General features: G+C 36.8%; 1 protein-coding gene across 2 annotated transcripts in view; it reads left to right on the top strand.

The window, feature by feature from the left end:
- Positions 1-20,518, top strand: part of EML4 (EMAP like 4) — a gene marked incomplete at its 3' end in the record, with an annotated part of 162,809 nt that overhangs the window by 50,652 nt on the left and 91,639 nt on the right. Inside the window, exon 1 of one of the 2 annotated variants that reach the window (XM_079720476.1) lies at positions 14,855-14,972. The exons of the other annotated variant lie outside the window; for it this stretch is intronic. Within the exon in view, the coding sequence (XP_079576602.1) occupies positions 14,906-14,972 (67 nt within the window). The 5' untranslated portion in view covers positions 14,855-14,905. Of the gene's footprint in view, positions 1-14,854; positions 14,973-20,518 lie in introns of those variants that run through there. 2 annotated transcript variants of the gene reach the window in all.

Below are 20,518 nucleotides of genomic sequence, written 5' to 3'. Positions count from 1 at the left end.
ACATGTTGGTGATTTTTTAAAAATATGCTCTATTGTGGGAAGCCTAGGAAGGTTTTTCTGAAAATGTGAGCATATTTATCCTCTCATAGAACTCTGGTTGAGTAGTCTCGTATTTTTCCTCAGATACTGTGTTTCTGTTCTTTGTTGTAGAACTTTATCATTTCTACCAGCTTGAGAACCCTCACTATAAATAAGCAAAGATTTTATTCTCTGAAGCAAGAAGTACCATGAAATGCCAAATTCTCTAATTTGGAGCTAAAAAAAATTTAAAGTTACCTTTATTTTATTCTTCTCTCTCTGTAGCCATGGAGTAATAGAGTCATAAAATTAATATGCCACCTACTTTGATTATGGAGAAGACATTTCTTAGTCTTATTAATAAAAATTACTTTGTCAGTAAAACGGATTACTGTCCTTTGAGAAGAGAGATACTTTTAAAATTATTTTATATATTTTTAAATTATAAATATACACTTGCTCATTTTAACAAGTCAGACTTTGCACAAGATAACTCTTGTTAACAGTTAAGTTTGTATTCTTCTGCATCGGGGATTGACAAACTATGGCTCTTGCACCAAATCTGTTATTTTTGTATGTACATCATTGTGAGCCAGGAATATTTTTTGTATTTTTAAATGGTTGAAAAAATCAAAAGAATAATATTTCATGACACATGAAAGTTATATGAAATTCTAATTTCAATGTTCATAAATACAGTTTTATTGGAACATATTTCATTTGTAGAGATACTGTCTGTGGCTGCTTTTGTTCTGCAACAGCAGAGTGCGATGATTGGAATAGAGATCTTTGACCTTCAAAGCCTCAAGTATTTACCTTCTGGTCCTTTACAGAAAACGTTAGTTGACCCCTGTAATACATAAACAGGTTTTGTCATTTGTTTTTTTCAAAAGCAGGACATAAAATACAGTGTGTGTGCAATGGATATGCATTATATTATACTTATTGGTAACTAACTTTTTCCGCTTATACACTGCTGATCGATAGCCGTCCATACTACACTGATATATGGTGCACAGTATTCCATATTTAGATACCATATTTCATTCACCTGATCTCATTTAGGTAGACCTTTAGGTCTGTTTATACATACTACATACATTGTAGCATCAGAGTATGTATGTGTAATTCTGATTATTTAATTTAAGTAGCTATTACTAGATTACTTTTCAGAAAATTCATAGCAGTTCACAAGTGCACCAGTACCACTGCCTGTGTCCTAACACTCTGGCCACTATTTGTTGTCATTAAACAAAAAAAATTGCCCCTAAGATCAGTAAAAATTATTTTAGTTTTCAATCTCCTGCTGACTAAAGAAACTAAGCCATTTGCACTTATAAAGACATGCTTTAAAGGAGCTGAAGTTTCATCATCTCAACATTTCATTTTTCTTTCTGTTTTTGAAGAGATCTTAAATGTCAGCAGCTACAAATTACAAATTTTACTCTAGCCAGTCATCTTTCCTCTCCTTGCTTACAAGAAGTCTGTCCCTATTACAAGAGTACCATTTGAGAGGTTTTGACCTACTTAGCCCAGATCTCTCTCAGTATATGAAAAACATCCTCACTAAAACACATCTAGATACAGTGAGTAACATCTTTGTTTACAGAGGCCATTAAATTTTTGTTACTCTTTGGACAATTTAGTAAATAGAGATAATAGTCTTCTAAGCAATGCTGGCTGTAAGCTACATTATGAAAAAATTGAAGTTGTTCTTACAACTCCAGCTTCTCTTTTTCCCCTCATTTGTACCCTTATTTAGGTGATTCCTGTACCCTTTTTGCATACTCAGTAATGCCCCAGTGTGCTCTTCTGCCAGTCATTTATACTTTTGGGAAAATGTCAACTCTACTTATACCTTCTAAGGGAATTTACAATTTAAATTATGAAATGAAAGTTTTTGTTGCTTATTGAATGAAGGGTTTGTTGTTGGTTTGGTAATAGCTTTTTTGCCCTATAATTCATATACCACACACATTTAAACTATACAACACTGTGGTTTTTAGTATATTCCCAGGGCTGTACAACCTTCATTACAATCAATTTTAGACCATTTTCATCACCCCAGGAAGAAATTCTTTGTTTTTCAGCCGTCACTCCCCATTTCCCCCATCTCCTATAATCTATAGGCAACCACGAGTCTACTTTCTGTTACACATTCGCCTGTTCTGGACATTTTATATAAATGGAATCATACAATATGTGACTGTCTTCTTTAACTTAGCATGTTTTCAGGATTCATCTGTGTTACAGCATATATCAGTATTTCATTCCTTTTCATGGCTGAAAATAAATAATATTCCATTGTATGGTTATACCACATGAGTGAATATCCATTCATCATTCAGTGGACATTTGGGTTATTTTTACTTTTTGGCTCTTACGAGTAATGCTGCTATGAACATTCATGTGCAAGTTTTCGTGTGGACATATCTTTTTCTTTCTCTTGGGTATATATCTAGGAGGGAATTGCTGGGTCATATGGTAACTCTATGTTTAACTTTTTGAGGAGCTGCCAGACTGTTTTCCAAAGTGGTTGCACCATTTACATTCCGCACAGCAGTGTGCGAGGGTTCAGCTTCTCCACAGCCTCACCAACACTAATTGTCATTTTGACTGCACCCGTCCTGGTGGGTGTGAAGTGATACCACACTGTGATTGTTTTGTGTGTGATGTAATTTTTTTGTGTGGTGTGATTTTTTTTTTTATTGTGATAAAATATACATAAAATTTACTAGTTTAACCATTTTTAGGTATATAATTCACAGTGTTGTGTAACCATCACCACTCTCCATTTTCATAACATTTTTTGTCATTTTAAACAGAAACTTCATACTCATTGAATAATATTTCAACATTCCCCTCTTTTCCCAGCCCTGGTAACCTCTGTTCTACTTTCTGTCTCTATGAATTTGCCTCTTCTAGATACCTCATTTAAATGTAATCATACAATATTTGTCCTTTTGTGTCCGACTTATTTTATTTAGCATAATAATTACAAGCCATGTTGTAGCTCGTGCCAATTTTATTCCTTTTTAAGGTCGAATAATATTCCATTGTATGTATATACCACATTTTGTTTATTAATTCATCTGTGGGTAGTCGTTTGGGTGGTTTCACCTTTTGGCTATTGTGGATAATCTGGTATGAACATCTGTTTGAGTCCCTGCTTTCAATTCTTTTGGGTATATATCCTTAGAAGTGGAATTGCTGGATCTATGTTTAACTTTTTGAGGAACTGCCAGGGTGTTTTGAACAGCAGTTACATGATTTTACATTTCCACCAGCAGTGCACAGAGTTTTAATTTCTCCACATTCTTTCATGTACTTATTGGCAATTTATAAATCTTCTTTGGAGAAATGTCTATTCAAGGCCATGGCCTATTTTTGAGAGTGGGGTTGCTGGCTTGTAGAGTAAGTGTACCTTCAAATTCAGTAAATTTTGCTCCCAAGTAGTTTATTAATGTACACTTCTTCAGAATGTATAAAAGTTCTGATGCCAACATTTGGTGTTGCCAGAATTTGCAGTTTTTGTTTATTTAATGGATATGAAATAGTAGCTTGTGATTTTAATTTGTATGTCCCTAATTAGCAGTGAGGTTGATCCATCTTCCCTACAAACAGAAGTTTGCCTATTCATATCTTTGTCACATTTTTTCTCTTAGGTTGTCTTTTCTTATTGATCTATAGGCAATATTTACATATTTCTTTTATGCATTATAATGTCTGCTTTAAATTTTTGACTCTAAAATTTTTTACTTTTCGAAGTGGGAAGAACTGAATTTGAATTTGTGTCCTTGGGATTTAATATGGTGCCTGACAAATTAGTCACTCAGTAAAATGTAGAATGAATAAATATTTTGTGGAAATCTAAGAATTTGTTTTATTTTATTTTATTATTTTACTTTTTAAAAATTTATTTATTTTATTTATTTTTGGCTGCGTTGGGTCCTTGTTGCTGTGTGTGGGCTTTCTCTAGTTGCGGCGAGCGGGGGGCTACTCTTCGTTGTGGTGCGCGGGCTTCTCATTGCAGTGGCTTCTCTTGTTGCGGAGCACGGGCTCTAGGCAGGCGGGCTTCAGTAGTTGTGGCATGAGGGCTCAGTAGTTGTGGCTTACGGGCTCGAGAGCACAGGCTCAGTAGTTGTGGCGCACAGGCTTAGTTGCTCTGTGGCATGTGGGATCTTCCCGGACCAGGGCTCGAACCCGTGTCCCCTGCATTGGCAGGCGGATTCCCAACCACTGCACCACCAGGGAAGCCCCTGTTTTATTTTTAAAGAAATAATGCTACCTAAATTAGGTGACAAATGAGTGCTAATGATTTGCACTGCCATGTGTAAACTGTACCTTTATGGTTATCTAATAGTGTATTGGGTCTCCCATTGTTTGAGTGCCCTAGGTACATTTATTTGCAGGTGGATTAGAAGGAGAGATCTTGTCAGTTTGGGCTTGGTCTGAAAGTCATTTAAGGAAGAGTTAATCTGTTAGATCTTCCAGATACACTTAAATTCTGAATAAAGATGCACATACTGCAGATAATTCTCAGGCCTGTGATGGATGGCAGTTGTATAAAAATAACAGTTTTGATTGTAGTAGCAGGATCCCACACAGTTTCTCTGAGGTTCAGCAAAGGGAATCCCCTCAGAAAGCAGGATTTTCTTGGGCCTTGTACTGTACTTATTTAATCCTGTCTTTTTCCACTTTTAGTTTTATATAGTATGTAAAATAGTGTCCCTTCTCCTTTTCAGTTCTAAAGAATTACATCCTACCTGCTTTCAAAATTGATATGGGCCTGTTAAGGCTATTCCTTTGACTACCGCTCCCCAACAAAGAAAAACCCTAAAGGTGCTCATGGTCAAATAATTCAATTTTGTGTGACACACTGCAATACATGTGCCCTTCAATTACATAGTTTTAGGAATGAAGTTGATGAGTTTTGTAGATACAACTGGTGGTTGTTAATTGATGTTTCCTCTGGGTCTCTTCCTCTCCCTTCCTCCTCCTCCTCCTCTTTTTTTTTTTTTTTTTTTTTTAAGTAGGTGAAAGTATCATGTACTCTAGAGTTTATCATTTAATATTTGATACTCAGTACTAATAATCATATCATTTGGGTTATGTCTGTAATCTTATTATTTAGAAGTTATATTTTTGCCTTATGTTTAATAGGCTTGCATAGTAAGCCCTCCAGTTGCATTGCTTTTTAAAAAATTCTCATTGGTATTTTTCTTTTAACAGAAAAATAACTCGTTCCAGAGACCAGACCTTCTCCACCATTAAAATTTTTGGCTAACTTCCTTTTTTGGGTCCCACTATTTTCTGTATATATTTATCAGGACAACTGTTGTATTATACTCTATTGTATTTATTTGTTTACAGTTTCTCTCTCCCCCGCTCATCCGTGTTTCTTAGGTTTGGAGACTGTCTTGTTCAAACTCTTAACAATGAATGGCATATAATTGCAAGTTCACTGAATGTTAAAAGTGATTATCAAATAAATAACACATATTTTTGTGTTGTATTTAATCTTTTCTGCTAATTCCAATTTAGTATTCTTAAATTTCTGATGGTGAAATGGAATTTAGTGAATAAATAATTAGTAAAATAATGTAGCATCTCTTTCTGCTGATGTTTGAGACTGTTTCAGGAAATCTTTGACCTATTTGGGTACCTGACCACACAAATCTTACTAATCATTAAGAATTAAGGCAATCTAGGTGTGGGTTTACCAGGCCTTTATTTTAGAATCTTAATAATTATTTTAGTTCTTACTGTCATTTTTTTAAAATGCCCTTTGGTGATTTATCTATTAAATTTTCTATAATTTTATATGTTAGGTGCTCTTAACCTCACTTTAAAGATGAAGAAACTGGGGTATGGAGAAGTTTAAAAATTTGCCCAGGGTTATACATTTATGTATGTATGTATGTATGTATGTATGTATGTATTGCTGTGTTGGGTCTTCGTTGCTGCGCACAGGCTTTCTCTAGTTGTGACGAACGGGGGTTACTCTTTGTTGTGGTGCGTGGGCTTCTCATTGCAGTGGCTTCTCTTGTTGCGGAGCATGGGCTCTAGGCATGCAGGCTTCAGTAGTTGTGGTACGTGGGCTCCAGTAGTTGTGGCTCGCAGGCTCTAGAGCTCAGGCTCAGTAGTTGTGGTGCACAGGCCTAGTTGCTCCGCAGCATGTGGGATCTTCCCGGATCAGGGCTCGAACCGGTGTCCCCTGCATTGGCAGGCGGATTCTCAACCACTGCGCCACCTGGGAAGCCCCCAGGGTTATACATTTAGTAAATGGCGAGGCCAGTTTTTTAATTCAGGTAGTCTAAACCCAGCCTTATATTCTTAACCAGTGTATGCAAATTAAGTAAGTTTTCAGTTACACATGAACTTTGTGTTCCAGGAACAGTTTTTTTAACAGAAACTAATATGGTAGAATAGTTTTCTTAAAAGCAAGGCATGCTGGGCTTCCCTGGTGGCGCAGTGGTTGAGAGTCCACCTGCCGATGCAGAGGACGTGGGTTCGTGCCCCGGTCTGGGAGGATCCCACATACCGCGGAGCGGCTGGCCCCGTGAGCCATGGCCGCTGGGCCTGCGCGTCCGGAGCCTGTGCTCCGCAACGGGAGAGGCCACAACAGTGAGAGGCCCGCATACCGCAAAAAAAAAAAAAAAGAAAGCAAGACATGCTATATTTTCTACCAAGGGCCAGTGATTTACCAGGAGAGTGTGTGTGTGTGTGTGTGTGTGTGTGTGTGTGTGCGCGCGCGTGTGTGCGTGCTTGAGAGAGAGAAAATGTGAGTAAATTTAGGACTAAATACCTGTAGAAAGCTATGAGTTTGTGAGAGGAGTTAAGGAGGGGAATAAAGTGGATTTTTTTTAAAGAGAAATATAAGCATTTGAGCTCATTTACTTATGAAAATAAGAAAAAGAAACATCTAGTGGTGAAATAAGTCTGGGTTGAGGCACAGTAGTGCAAAAATATCTAATCTTTTGATTAGGCTAAATCTCTAAAACTGTGACAGCAATAACAAAAATGTACTTCATTTTAGGCATGTTGTGGCAGAGAGAGGAGGACGAGGGGGAGGAAAGGCAGCGAGATAGGTAGGTAGGTAGGTAGGTAGGTAGGCAGGCAGGTAGGTAGGCAGGTGGTCTCAAAGTCCAGTTACAAAAGAGGAAAGGGGGATATTCAGAAAAAGAAGCTGAAAAAGGAAGAAAGTATTTAAGGTAGTGAAGAAAATAGAAGAGAGATACCTACCTTTTCTATTATGTAGTCATTGGCTGAAATTGTTTCTTCTAGATCCTCCTCCCAGTTCAGTGAAGCTTCTCATGTGGGGGGTTTTGTTCTTCTAAAGCAACCTCTGTCCTCTGCATGTCACTAAGGTAATAGGGGTTTCTATCTCGTCCTTTGTTTTATCCTGTCTTTGCCGCTGGTTCTAAAGTACAGCCACGATAAATCAGCCACTATTTGGAGAGTTACTGCTACATGTGGTACTTTCAGGTGTAGAGGAAAACAAAGAAGAAATAGCTTCTTCTCTAGAGGACTTTACAATCTAATTAGGGATTTAAAATGTAACTTTGTTAAAAGATGATTATAATATCCTACATTGTGATGAGTCATATGGTATAAACAATTCCACACTTAGCCACTCAGCTTAAGCTTTAACCAGCTCCGCTTAGCAGGTGACCTTGTCTTCTGCTTCGCAAGATAAAAAATTTAGGTATAAAAACAAATATGTGGGCCTTCTCTCATCTTCTCCCCTTCATTCTTAAATAAAACAGTGTCCCTTCTTTTTTTTTTTTTTTGCATTTTTTTAACATCTTTATTGGAGTATAATTGCTTTACAATGCTGTGTTAGTTTCCGCTTTATAACAAAGTGAATCAGTTATACTTATGTCCCCATATCTCTTCTTACGTCTCCCTCCCTCCCACCTTCCCAATCCCACCCCTCTACGTGGTCACAAAGCACCGAGCTGATCTCCCTGCGCTATGGGGCTGCTTCCCACTAGCTAGCTATTTTACGTTTCATAGTGTATATATGTCCATGCCACTCTCTCACTTCGTCCCAGCTTACCCTTCCCCCTCCACGTATCCTCAAGTCCATTCTCTCTGTGTCTTTATTCCCGTCTTGGCCCTAGATCCTTCTGAATTTTTTTTAATTTTTATTCCATATATGTGTGTTAGCATACGGTATTTGTTTTTCTCTTTCTGACTTACTTCACTCTGTATGACAGACTCTAGGTCCATCCACCTCACTACAAATAACTCAATTTCGTTTCTTTTTATGGCTGAGTAATATTCCATTGTATATATGTGCCACATCTTCTTTATCCATTCATCTGTTGATGGACACTTAGGATGCTTCCATGTCCTGGCTATTGTAAATAGAGCTGCAATGAACATTTTGGTACATGACTCTTTTTGAATTATGGTTTTCTCAGGGTATATGCCCAGTAGTGGGATTGCTGGGTCATATGGTAGTTCTATTTTTAGTTTTTTAAGGAACCTCCATACTGTTCTCCGTAGTGGCTGTATCAATTTACATTCCCACCAACAGTGCAAGAGGGTTCCCTTTTCTCCACACCCTCTTCAGCATTTATTGTTTGTAGATTTTTTGATGATGGCTATTCTGACCGGTTTGAGATGATATCTCATTGTAGTTTTGATTTGCATTTCTCTGATGATTAATGATGTTGAGCATCCTTTCATGTGTTTGTTGGCAATCTGTATATCTTCTTTGGAGAAATATCTATTTAGGTCTTCTGCCCATTTTGGATTGGGTTGTTTGTTGTTTTGTTATTGAGCTGCATGAGCTGCTTATAAATTTTGGAGATTAATCCTTTGTCAGTTGCTTCGTTTGCAAATATTTTCTCCCATTCTGAAGGTTGTCTTTTCATCTTGTTTATGGTTTCCTTTGCTGTGCAAAAGCTTTGAAGTTTCATTAGGTCCCATGTGTTTATTTTTGTCTTTATTTCCATTTCTCTAGGAGGTGAGTCAAAAAGGATCTTGCTGTGATTTATGTCAGAGTGTTCTGCCTATGTTTTCCTCTAAGAGTTTGATAGTGTCTGGCCTTACATTTTGGTTTTAATCCATTTTGAGTTTATTTTTGTGTATGGTGTTAGGGAGTGTTCTAATTTCATTCTTTTACATGTAGCTGTCCAATTTTCCCAGCACCAATTATTGAAGAGGCTGTCTTTTCTCCACTGTATATTCTTGCCTCCTTTATCGAAGATAAGGTGACCATATGTGCAAGGGTTTATCTCTGGGCTTTCTATCCTGTTCCAGTGATCTATGTTTCTGTTTTTGTGCCAGTACCATACTGTCTTGATTACTGTAGCTCTGTAGTATAGTCTGAAGTCAGGGAGCCTGATTCCTCCAGCTCCGTTTTTCGTTCTCAAGATTGCTTTGGCTATTTGGGGTCTTTTGTGTTTCCATACAAATTGTGAAATTTTTTGTTCTAGTTCTGTGAAAAATGCCAGTGGTAGTTTGATAGGGATTGCATTAAATCTGTAGATTGCTTTGTGTAACATAGTCATTTTCACAATGTTGATTCTTCCCATCCAAGAACATGGTATATCTCTCCATCTATTTGTATCTTTAATTTCTTTCATCAGTGTCTTATAATTTTCTGCATACAGGTCTTTTGTCTCCTTAGGTAGGTTTATTCCTAGATATTTTATTCTGTTTGTTGCAGTGGTAAATGGGAGTGTTTTCTTTATTTCTCTTTCAGATTTTTCATCAGTGGTGTATAGGAATGCAAGAGATTTCTGTGCATTAATTTTGTATCCTGCTACTTTACTAAATTCATGGATTAGCTCTAGTAGTTTTTTGGTAGCATCTTTAAGATTCTCTATGTACAGTATCATGTCATCTGCAAACAGTGACAGCTTTACTTCTTCTTTTCCGATTTGGATTCCTTTTATTTCTTTTTCTTCTCTGATTGCTGTGGCTAAAACTTCCAAAACTATGTTGAATAATAGTGAGAGTGGGCAACCTTGTCTTGTTCCTTATCTTAGTGGAAATGGTTTCAGTTTTACACCATTGAGGACAGTGTTGGCTGTCCCTTCTCAAGGCTCGTCCTTTGGTCTGTGTTTTCTACTTTAGTCCTTCACATCTTCTCTAACACAAGAGCTTTGCTGCATGCCCTCTCATGTTACTACAGCTCACTTTCTCATCGGTTCCTTCCCCAAACCCTTTAAATGTTGAACAAAAACCCCTTCAACAACCTTGCACAACTCATTCCCCACCTCATTCCATTTTCCCCCTTTCCATCTTCAACCAGATTCCTTAAAAAGACTTCTTTACCTCCAAGTCACAATTCAGTACATTGCCGTCATGCTTCTTTCCCCATCACTCCACTGAAACTTCTCTGGTAAAGGTCTCCTAATAATTGCCAAATCCAGTGGACCATTTTCAGTCCTTGTCTTTTGATGTCCTTTCAATCTTTGAAATTATTATTCTTTTCCTGAATCTATTACTACCTTTCTGACAGTTTTAATTCTGTGTTATTTGCACATTCCTTTCCTTCTGGCTGCCCTAAAAATAACCTTGGCCCTATTCTCTTCTCACTCCCAGTCAATTCTAGTGACTCTAGCTATCAATTATATCCCCATACAGTTTTCAGAAGTACATCTCTAGTTTAGGCCTTTGTCTTAAGCCCAAGACCTAGTTATACTTTTGTTGCAGTGACCTCAAACTCAGCAGGTCCAAAAGCGCTCATCATTCTACTCCCTCATTCCTCCCAGCCTTGTTTCTTTTCCTTTATTCCTAGGTCAGTGAATGTTACCTAACCATTTACTCACTATTCCAAATAGAACAAGGGGACCCTCCCCTACTTTTCATCCCCTTATCCAGTCAGTGACCATATTCCATCAGTCCTGCGTCTTGAGTAGCATCTCTTAAGTGCGTCCTTTAATTTCTAATTTCTAGTAGGTAAAATTCCTTTTAATTCACCTCAGCATGTCGAAGAGTTTCTGTACATCATAGTATTCAAATACTTGAATGTATGAATAAGCGTTTTGGAAAGATTGACTGTAATAGTAAAGAGAGAAGATGATTCTTGAGCAAAGAAAAACTAAGCTGAGATTAGGAACCACATACTTTCTGGCCTGACATCAAATTTCGATTTGAGAAGAAAGGAATGCCCAAGGTATGTAATCTATAAATTAGTAGCAGTTTACAAATGGGAGGTGGTGAAAAGAAGCCCATGTACTGTAGTGTATGTATAAGGGGAGCCTTTTTGTTATGTACTAGTTACAAAGCACTAGGTTGCGGAACTTCTTTTTTTTTTTTTTTTTTTTTTTTTTTTTTCTCCTTACCAGTCTTTTTTTTTTTTTTTTTTTAATTAGTTTCTGCTTTATAACAAAGTGAATCAGTCATACATATACATCTGTTCCCACATCCCCTCCCTCATGCATCTCCCTCCCTCCCACCCTCCCCATCCCACCCCTCCAGGCGGTCACAAAGCACCGAGCTGATCTCCCTGTGCTCTGCGGCTGCTTCCCACTATCTATCTACCTTACGTTTGGTAGTGTATATATGTCCATGCCTCTCTTTCCCTTTGTCACAGCTTACCCTTCCCCTTCCCCATATCCTCAAGTCCATTCTCAAGTAGGTCTGTGTCTTTATTCCCGTTTTACCCCTAGGTTCTTCATGACATTTTTTTTTTTTTTAATTCCATATATATGTGTTAGCATACGGTATTTGTCTTTCTCTTTCTGACTTACTTCACTCTGTATGACAGACTCTAGGTCTATCCACCTCATTACAAATAGCTCAGTTTCGTTTCTTTTTATGGCTGAGTAATATTCCATTGTATATATGTGCCACATCTTCTCTATCCATTCATCCGATGATGGACACTTAGGTTGTTTCCAGCTCCGGGCTATTGTGAATAGAGCTGCAATGAACATTTTGGTACATGTCTCTTTTTGAATTATGGTTTTCTCAGGGTATATGCCTAGTAGTGGGATTGCTGGGTCATATGGTAGTTCTATTTTTAGTTTTTTAAGGAACCTCCATACTGTTCTCCATAGTGGCTGTACCAATTCACATTCCCACCAGCAGTGCAAGAGTGTTCCCTTTTCTCCACACCCTCTCCAGCATTTATTGTTTCTAGATTTCTTGATGATGGCCATTCTGACTGGTGTGAGATGATATCTCATTGTAGTTTTGATTTGCATTTCTCTAATGATTAATGATGTTGAGCATTCTTTCATGTGTTTGTTGGCAGTCTGTATATCTTCTTTGGAGAAATGCCTATTTAAGTCTTCTGCCCATTTTTGGATTGGGTTGTTTGTTTTTTTGCTATTGAGCTGCATGAGCTGTTTATAAATTTTGGAGATTAATCCTTTGTCAGTTGCTTCATTTGCAAATATTTTCTCCCATTCTGAGGGTTGTCTTTTGGTCTTGTTTATGGTTTCCTTTGCTGTGCAAAAGCTTTGAAGTTTCATTAGGTCCCATTTGTTTATCTTTGTTTTTAGTTCCATTTCTCTAGGAGGTGGGTCCAAAAGGATCTTGCTGTGATTTATGTCATAGAGTGTTCTACCTATGTTTTCCTCTAAGAGTTTGATAGTTTCTGGCCTTACATTTAGGTCTTTAATCCATTTTGAGCTTATTTTTGTGTATGGTGTTAGGGAATGATCTAATCTCATACTTTTACATGTCCCTGTCCAGTTTTCCCAGCACCACTTATTGAAGAGGCTGTCCTTTCTCCACTGTACATTCCTGCCTCCTTTATCAAAGATAAGTTGGCCATATGTGCGTGGGTTTATCTCTGGGCTTTCTATCCTGATCCACTGATCTATCTTTCTGTTTTTATGCCAGTACCACACTGTCTTAATTACTGTAGCTTTGTAGTATAGTCTGAAGTCAGGCAGCCTGATTCCTCCAGCTTGCGGAACTTCTTGACAGTCCTTCTCTAACCTTAAGAGTCTGTGAGCAGTCATTTAATTGGGCTGCATTTGTTGTAAAGAAGAGTAGTTGAGACCTAAATTATAAAACTACAGTCTTACATTTGTCTGTTGATTGAAGAGAAACAATAAAGTACAATCTGCTTCAGAGCTTTTTACCAATCAAAAGCAAGAATTTGAACTGTGTCCTAGTCTATGCCTGGCATTACATTTCCTTTGTATCATTATATTTCCCATTCTGTCTGCTTTTATTCATCCTACTTGGTATCCCCTAAATGTACTTTGTTTCAGACACATTACACACACCCCAGCCCATTTAATTCCTATTAATCTTCCAAGTAGCTCCTGTATTTTGATGAATCTGTACCAGGTATTAATCTATAGAGAAGAACTTTCCCAAGTCTCACTTTCTTCTGTAAATATTAATCTAGGTCATTTTGCTTCATTCCTCTTTCTTCTATCAGCTTTGCTTTTAGTTTATCCTCATCTCAACCTTTGTAGCATAGCTCTTTTTTTTTTTTTTTTTTTTTTTTTGCGATACGCGGGCCTCTCACTGTTGTGGCCTCTCCCATTGCGGAGCACAGGCTCCGGACGCGCAGTCTCAGCGGCCATGGCTCAGGGGCCCAGCCGCTCCGTGGCATGTGGGATCTTCCTGGACCGAGGCATGAACCCATGTCCCCTGCATCGGCAGGTGGACTCTCAACCACTGCCCCACCAGGGAAGCCCTAGCATAGCTCTTAATGTTCAGTTTGGTTTAGGTTTTATCCATTTCGCAGTATTGTGTGTGTGTTTATAGTAGTCCAGTTGTTTCTGTTTTACTTTGGTTTGGTTTAAATTTGCTTTTCTTAATTCTAAATATAAAGCTTAAAAGCAACAAACTGAAGAGATGATCTGTCAGTAGCTTTGTTTTGACACTTATCTCCATGAATTAGTTCTTTAATTAGCTTTAGAAGTAGTTATCAAAAGAATAAATACACGTTTCATTCATTAACTTTCACCTGCTTTTACATGGTTTTGTAAGAGAGACTAAAGATATTTATAATTTCAGTTCCCTTATACTTTTACATTATTGTAAGCATATGTGGTTTGATATCGGAATATCTGACCAGATGTAAATCATTATAGGTTACTACTAATACAGTTGTATTATTTTAAAATAATTTGGAAAATTAGTGAATTAAGAAAAGGGACTATTCTCATTGTTAATTGTATTCATTATCTTACTCTAGTGAAATGGTTGTAATACATCAGCCATGTTACACTTAGGTTTTAAAAATTAATGGAAAGTGATCATTCTTTTAGTTTCTTTACAGTTCATGTGGATTTCATTTTATTTTAAACAAAAGCAAAAGGAAAAAGGAAATGTGACTTGCCACTTTGCACACACATTGTTTATTTAATTTCCTAGTAGAGAAAAATACTCATTTGGGGGGCTTTAACTCTGTTATTTATAGAAACTATTTAATATGTTTTATGTTTTAGTTTCAGAAGGCAAAAACTGGGTTTTGCATTTGAAGCAGTTGTACCTTACGCTTAACCAATTGAAAGATCAGAAAAGTAGTGCCTGAGGACAACCAAATAATTGTGAATATTCATGTGGTGCATTAAAAATGTGTTTCTGCCTGTGCCTGGAATTTAGCCACTCCCCAAAGCAGCCCAAGTTTTTTTTTTCTGTATCTTTACCCTCCTTTTGCCTTCGTGCTCTGTTTGCTCTCTCTCCTTCAGTTTCTTTGTCTCTCTTTATAAATAAGTAGAAAACTTTTCTTTAGATCAGAGAGCAAAGGGGCAGGAGAACTATCTTAAGAAGTTTTTATTTGTGCCAACATAGAAGTGCTTGGTGGTAGGCCATCTGGATCGGGAGGATTTCCTCAGAATGTAAAGTATGTCGTGAGATTTAGAGAGCTGGGATTTGCTCTGGAACTATCTGGGAAGGCAGCAGGAAACGTAGACAGAACTGGTTTATACTGCTTGTAACGTAGGTGGCAAGAATGGAAGACCGCTTGCCTGGTCTCGCTTCAGTGTGTGCTTCCTCTACATTTAGGAGCTTCTGCACTGGTAAGGTATCTTTCCTTTCCTGGGAATTCAGACTTGTGTCACAAACTTTACTACTTGTGACAAAAGAAATCTGAGGATGTGGGAATGCACCTAGGTCTCTTCCGTCCCTCCCCTCCTCCTTCCTTTAAATATATGTGTCAATAATGGCATAAATATTTGCCTACCTACTTTTATAAAGTACTTAAGACTGTACCCCCTTTATAAGCAAATATATTCCTGTTGTAAGGGCAGAATGGGCTTTGTTCAACTTGTTCTTTCCCTGCACCCCACCCCCCAAAAGACGGTCATTATATTATTTGTGAGGAAAAAAATTAAAAGTTTTTAGTGGAAAATAGTAAAAAAATAAAATAAAAAAATAAAAGCGCCTCTCAAATAATAAGCAATCAGAATTGTGTAATTAAGCTTGACTTCTGCTTCTGTGAAGTCTAACCAAAAAACATCAAAAGCAGAATTATCTGATTATCTGTTTTTAATTCTGTGTTAAGTGAGACTTTGAAAAAAGTCTTAATTGTGAATGAATCCTAGCGATAGAACAAAGTAAAGTCCTTCCCTGGGACTAGCCTTCATGTCCGGAGTGCTGTAGCAAAAGTGGTTTTATATGTTATTTAACACAATTTTTTATATAATTTATGCCAGCAGGGGAATTTTTAGTAAGAATATCTTACAAGGAAAAACAAACTTAAGTTTTTAAAAGTAGAAAATATAAGTCAACATTGTTTGTGTTATTCAATTGAAGACAAATTAGATCGTCTTATTTTCATATAATATTGCTAGGTGGAGGTAATTAATATTGTCATTTATTAGAGAAATAAAATATCCAAGCTTTAACAGTTAAAATGCCTTATTTAATTGAAACTTCTTTGAGAGAAAAATTTGACTTTTAGAAGTAGAATATTAAGATAAATAGGAAACATTAATTCCTGCAAAAATATATCTTTTTATGAGCTGTTTTTCTGAATATATTTTCTTATGGTTTATTTCCAAAAGTAAATTTTAGCTGTTGTAGAATACATAGTGCATAACTTTTTGATATAATACTTAAATATTTGTCTTGATGCGACAATATTTGAAGACAACTAATTCCATTTTAAAACAAAGAAAAAACCATTTAAGTTGCTAAATGCTTTCTGATGGGAATTTACTGATGTGACAAATCAGTTGTGATTTTGTTCTGTTCATTTGAAGAAATGATGTTTAAAGACCCAGTTTTCCTTTGGATGTATTGTTTTGATTTTTGTGTCTCTTATTAGCCTGAGAATATTTCTTCCAAACATTATGAGATGTCTACTTTTACAGAAATGTTTTCATTCACTATGCATAAAAATCTACACGTTAACCAAACTTGTATTGAAAATTTGGGTGCATTACTAAGTAGGTTTACATCACAGCCTGAATTAGCTTTGCTTTTCTTTACTGAGAAAATAGTTTAAGTTTTTTTTTTGTTGTTGTTATTTATTTATTTATTTATTTATTTTTATTTTTGGCTGCCTTGGGTCTTTGTTGCTGTGTGTGGGCTTTTCTCTATTTGCGGCAAGCGGGGGCTACTATTCCTTGCGGTGTGCGGGCTTCTCATTAGGTGGCTTCTCTTGTTGCAGAGCACGGGCTCTAGGCGTGCGGGCTCAGTAGTTGTGGCGCACGGGCTTAGTTGCTCCACGGCATGTAGGATCTTCCTGGACCAGGGCTCGAACCCGTGTCCCCTGCATTGGCAGGCAGATTCTTAACCACTGCACCACCAGGGAAGCCCAATAGTTTAAGTTTTGCTTACAAAGAATTTTTCTTTTTTTGCAGAAAATTCATCTAAGGTAAAAGTATAAGTAAGCAAAATCCTCTGAAATCCCACTTGCCAGAGACGTACCTCCAGTCTCTCTGTACATCTGTAGGTGTATGTATGCCTGTGGATATACAGTTCTACACAGATACAACTACAGTATAAATGTTGCCTGCAATTTTTTTCTTTATAGTATGTTGTTACTCCTAGTAAACTTTCTTATTTATGATTTTAAATATATACCATCCTTTTTAAGAGCTCCGTAGTGTACCGTAATACAACTATTTATTTAATCAGTTCCCCATTGACAGTCCTTTAGGTTAGTGCCTTCACTTTTTTTAACTGTAAGCAATGCATGGTGTTGTTACTGGTTTCTCAAGGTTCTTCACCCATATTAGCTCTTCTAATCCTCGCCACTACCATTCTACCCATTAAGGCCTGCCCAGTGTCTTAACATAAGTGCTTTAGGAAGGGGAGATCAGAGACTGTTTTTATATCTCATATCATATACCTTTTTGAGATGGACATTTTTTTCCCCCAAAGGTTCATAGGTAACAACTAATCTTACAGTCATTCCATTAGCCCTCAAAGCAGTCATAAAAACCACCTGGTTTAGTTGTTTTTATGACACAGAACCTCAGGGTTCTTTGGAAGTACAACTCTATCTGTTTTACCTGTTTTGGGATTTAATTTGCAAAAATGGTTTCACTGTTCTTTAAAAAAAAAAGTGAGTAATTATATAGTCTAGTCATCCACGTTCCCCATCCTCTCTCAGAAGAGAAAAATCACTAACTTCCACCTCAAAAAAGTATAATACAATGTATGTTTTAATTGTCTTTATGACATAGATGTTCTGTTACCTGTGGACGCCTCCCTGTACTATCCCCTGCCCTACACCATTAGAAGTAACTATTGTCATAAATTTTGTATATGTCGTTCCCTTGCTCTGTGGTTTTGTTCTAAGCAATATATTATTTACTTTTGTATTTTCTGAACTTTATGTAAAGTCCGACTTGCTTTTCACACTCATTATATTTCTGAGATTTATACATGATGTTTCATGTAGGCATCGTTTATTTTTACCACTTTGTAGTATTCTGTTGAATGTTTATATCACAATTTATTTACACATTTTATAGTTAATGGACATTTAGGTTGTTTCCAGTTTGTTTCTATTGTGAACTTTGCTGTTGTGAACATTATTGAACATTTCTGTTGGTGTATGTGTGCAAGAGCAGAGGTTGGGAAACTACGCCTGGCAGGCCATCTGTTTTTTTTTTGTTGTTTTTTTTTTTTGTGGTACACGGGCCTCTCACTGTTGTGGCCTCTCCCGTTGCGGAGCACAGGCTCCGGACGCTTAGGCTCAGCGGCCATGGCTCACGGGCCTAGCCGCTCTGTGGCATGTGGGATCTTCCCGGACCGGGGCACGAACCCGTGTCCCCTGCATTGGCAGGTGGACTCTCAACCACTGCGCCACCAGGGAAGCCCCTCCAGGTCACCTGTTTTATAAAAAAAGTTTTATTGGAACATAGCCACATAATCATTTACGTATTTATAGCTGTTTTTGTGTTACAAAGGCAGATTTGAGTAGTTGCTACAGAGGTGATATGGTCTGCAGAGCCTAAAATATTTACTGTCTGGCCCTCACAGAAAAAGATTGCCAACCCTGCTGTAGGTCAGGGTCTATACACCCAGGAGTGGAATTGCTGGGTCATAGGATGTGTGCATCTTCAGTTTTACCAGATGATGCCAAAGTTGGTGTTACTTTGGTTTTTGTTTTTGTTTTTTAATCTCAAAGTCTTGGAACAGTTTACCGCCTACCAATAATACATGAGAATTCACATTACTCTGTATCCTAGGGAATACTTGATATTGTCACGCTTAAAATTTTTTGCCAGTTTGGTGAGCATAAAATAGTGTTTCATATGGTTTTAATTTAATTTTCCTTTTCAAGATTATTAATGAAGTGCTTGAGCCTCATTTCATATGTTCATTGGCCATTTATGTTTTCTTTTCCATGAGGTGTTTAGTCAAGGCTTTTGCCAATTTTTCTGTAGGATTGTCTTTCTGATTGATTTGTAGGAATTCTGTATTCAGGATCCTAATCCTTTATCACTTGTAAGTGTAAGAACTATTCCTCGTTTGTGAATTGCTTTTTCTCTTTGCTGTGTCTTTTAGTGGACATGTATTCTGAATTCTAATGTAGTTTCAATATTTACTTTTATGGATAGTGCTTTTTGTATCTTGTTTAGGAACCTCGTCTCTACTTGCAGGATATGAAAATATTCTCCGTTATTTTTCTAAAGGTTTTATAATTTTGCTCTTAATTCTTTAATCTGCTTGGATTTGATTTTCATGTGTGGTGGAGATAGGGACTTCAATATACTGAATTTTAATGAATTTGTGAATTTTAATTTAACTTGGGAAGTTCCGCCATTATTTCTTCACCTACTTTTTTCATCTAGAATCTTTTTCTCCTCTTCCTCTGGGACTCCAGTGACACAAATATTAGGCCTGAGGCTGTGTCCATTTTTTTTCCTCTGTGTTTAAATTGTATACATCATATATATAATGTATTTGCATATAATATACATACATAATATAATTTTTTTAAATAGAAGAGGTCCTAATTTCAGAGATTATTTTTTCTTCTTATAAACAGTTCAAAAGGCTTGGTTATCCAATATCCCATAATGTAGGAAATTAGATTGGAAAGAAGTATTGCTATAGACTGTCATAGTTAATACTAACTGCAAAGAAAGAAGCAGAAAAGGTATGAAGAAAGATTACAAGTTTGAAAATGTACTTTAAATTATTTAATTAGAAATATAATAGCCTCCAGGGTGTCATTTTATCACAGTGCTTGCAGCACAAAGTAATTAATATTTTCAGTGAAGACTGAGTCATCTAGAAGTTGCTATGTTATAATTATATGCCCTTGTTAAGAAGACAGGAAAATAAGTGATCCATTTTAGAAAGATTTACATAAAACCATTGACATTCAAAAGGTGCTAGAATGTATAGGCATGCCTCGTTCTGATGTGATGCTGGGTTGCCAACTTTTAGATATTTAGGATAGAATACCTCTGCAAAGGTAACATGTATTTCTTGACAGTTTAGAAGACAAATTAACTATGATTCACTGTAGTAAAAGCATGAGTGGCTACCACTGTAGTTTTAAAACTGTCATATTGGATATTAAAGTTTACTAGTTAGGTTTTTTTTTTTTTTGCTTGCATCTCTAATAAAAGAGACCTTACTTATTGCCAATAAATAGATTAGACTGATGGAAAAGAGGTTTATGGACCTTCTTTCTCTTTTCTCTCTTTCTTTCTTTCTTTCTTTTTTTATTTCCCCCCCTTAATGAGTTTAATAACCCTTGGGAATTTATTTGTAGTTCATATTTTAACCCTCAAGGCTAGAAACTATTTTGAGAAGGAGCAAGGAAATAAGAGACTACCACAGTATAAGGAAAAGGAATCAATGTACTTGCATTAAGAAAGGGGAGTGGAATTAAGCCCCCAGAAAATAGATATATTTACTGAACATATGTATTCTTAAAAAGTTTATTGTGAATGTGCATGTGGTACATTAGAGATTGGGAGAGAAAAAAATAAGAACAAAGTTTTGAAAATGGAAAGAGCAAGAGCGATGGGTTCTATGGAGTCATCTGAGGAAGGAGCTCTAACTCCAGTTTGCTGTGTGCCCAGGAGTAACTCACCTAATTTCACAGTCTTAGTTTACTTATCTATAAAATGGCAGTAGGGGCTGTTGATCT

The sequence above is a fragment of the Hyperoodon ampullatus genome (assembly GCF_949752795.1).
Source record: "Hyperoodon ampullatus genome assembly, chromosome: 15".
Classification (NCBI taxonomy): Eukaryota; Metazoa; Chordata; class Mammalia; order Artiodactyla; family Ziphiidae; genus Hyperoodon; species Hyperoodon ampullatus.
Note: the sequence above shows the minus strand (reverse complement) of the source record. Positions and strands in the feature narration are given on the sequence as shown.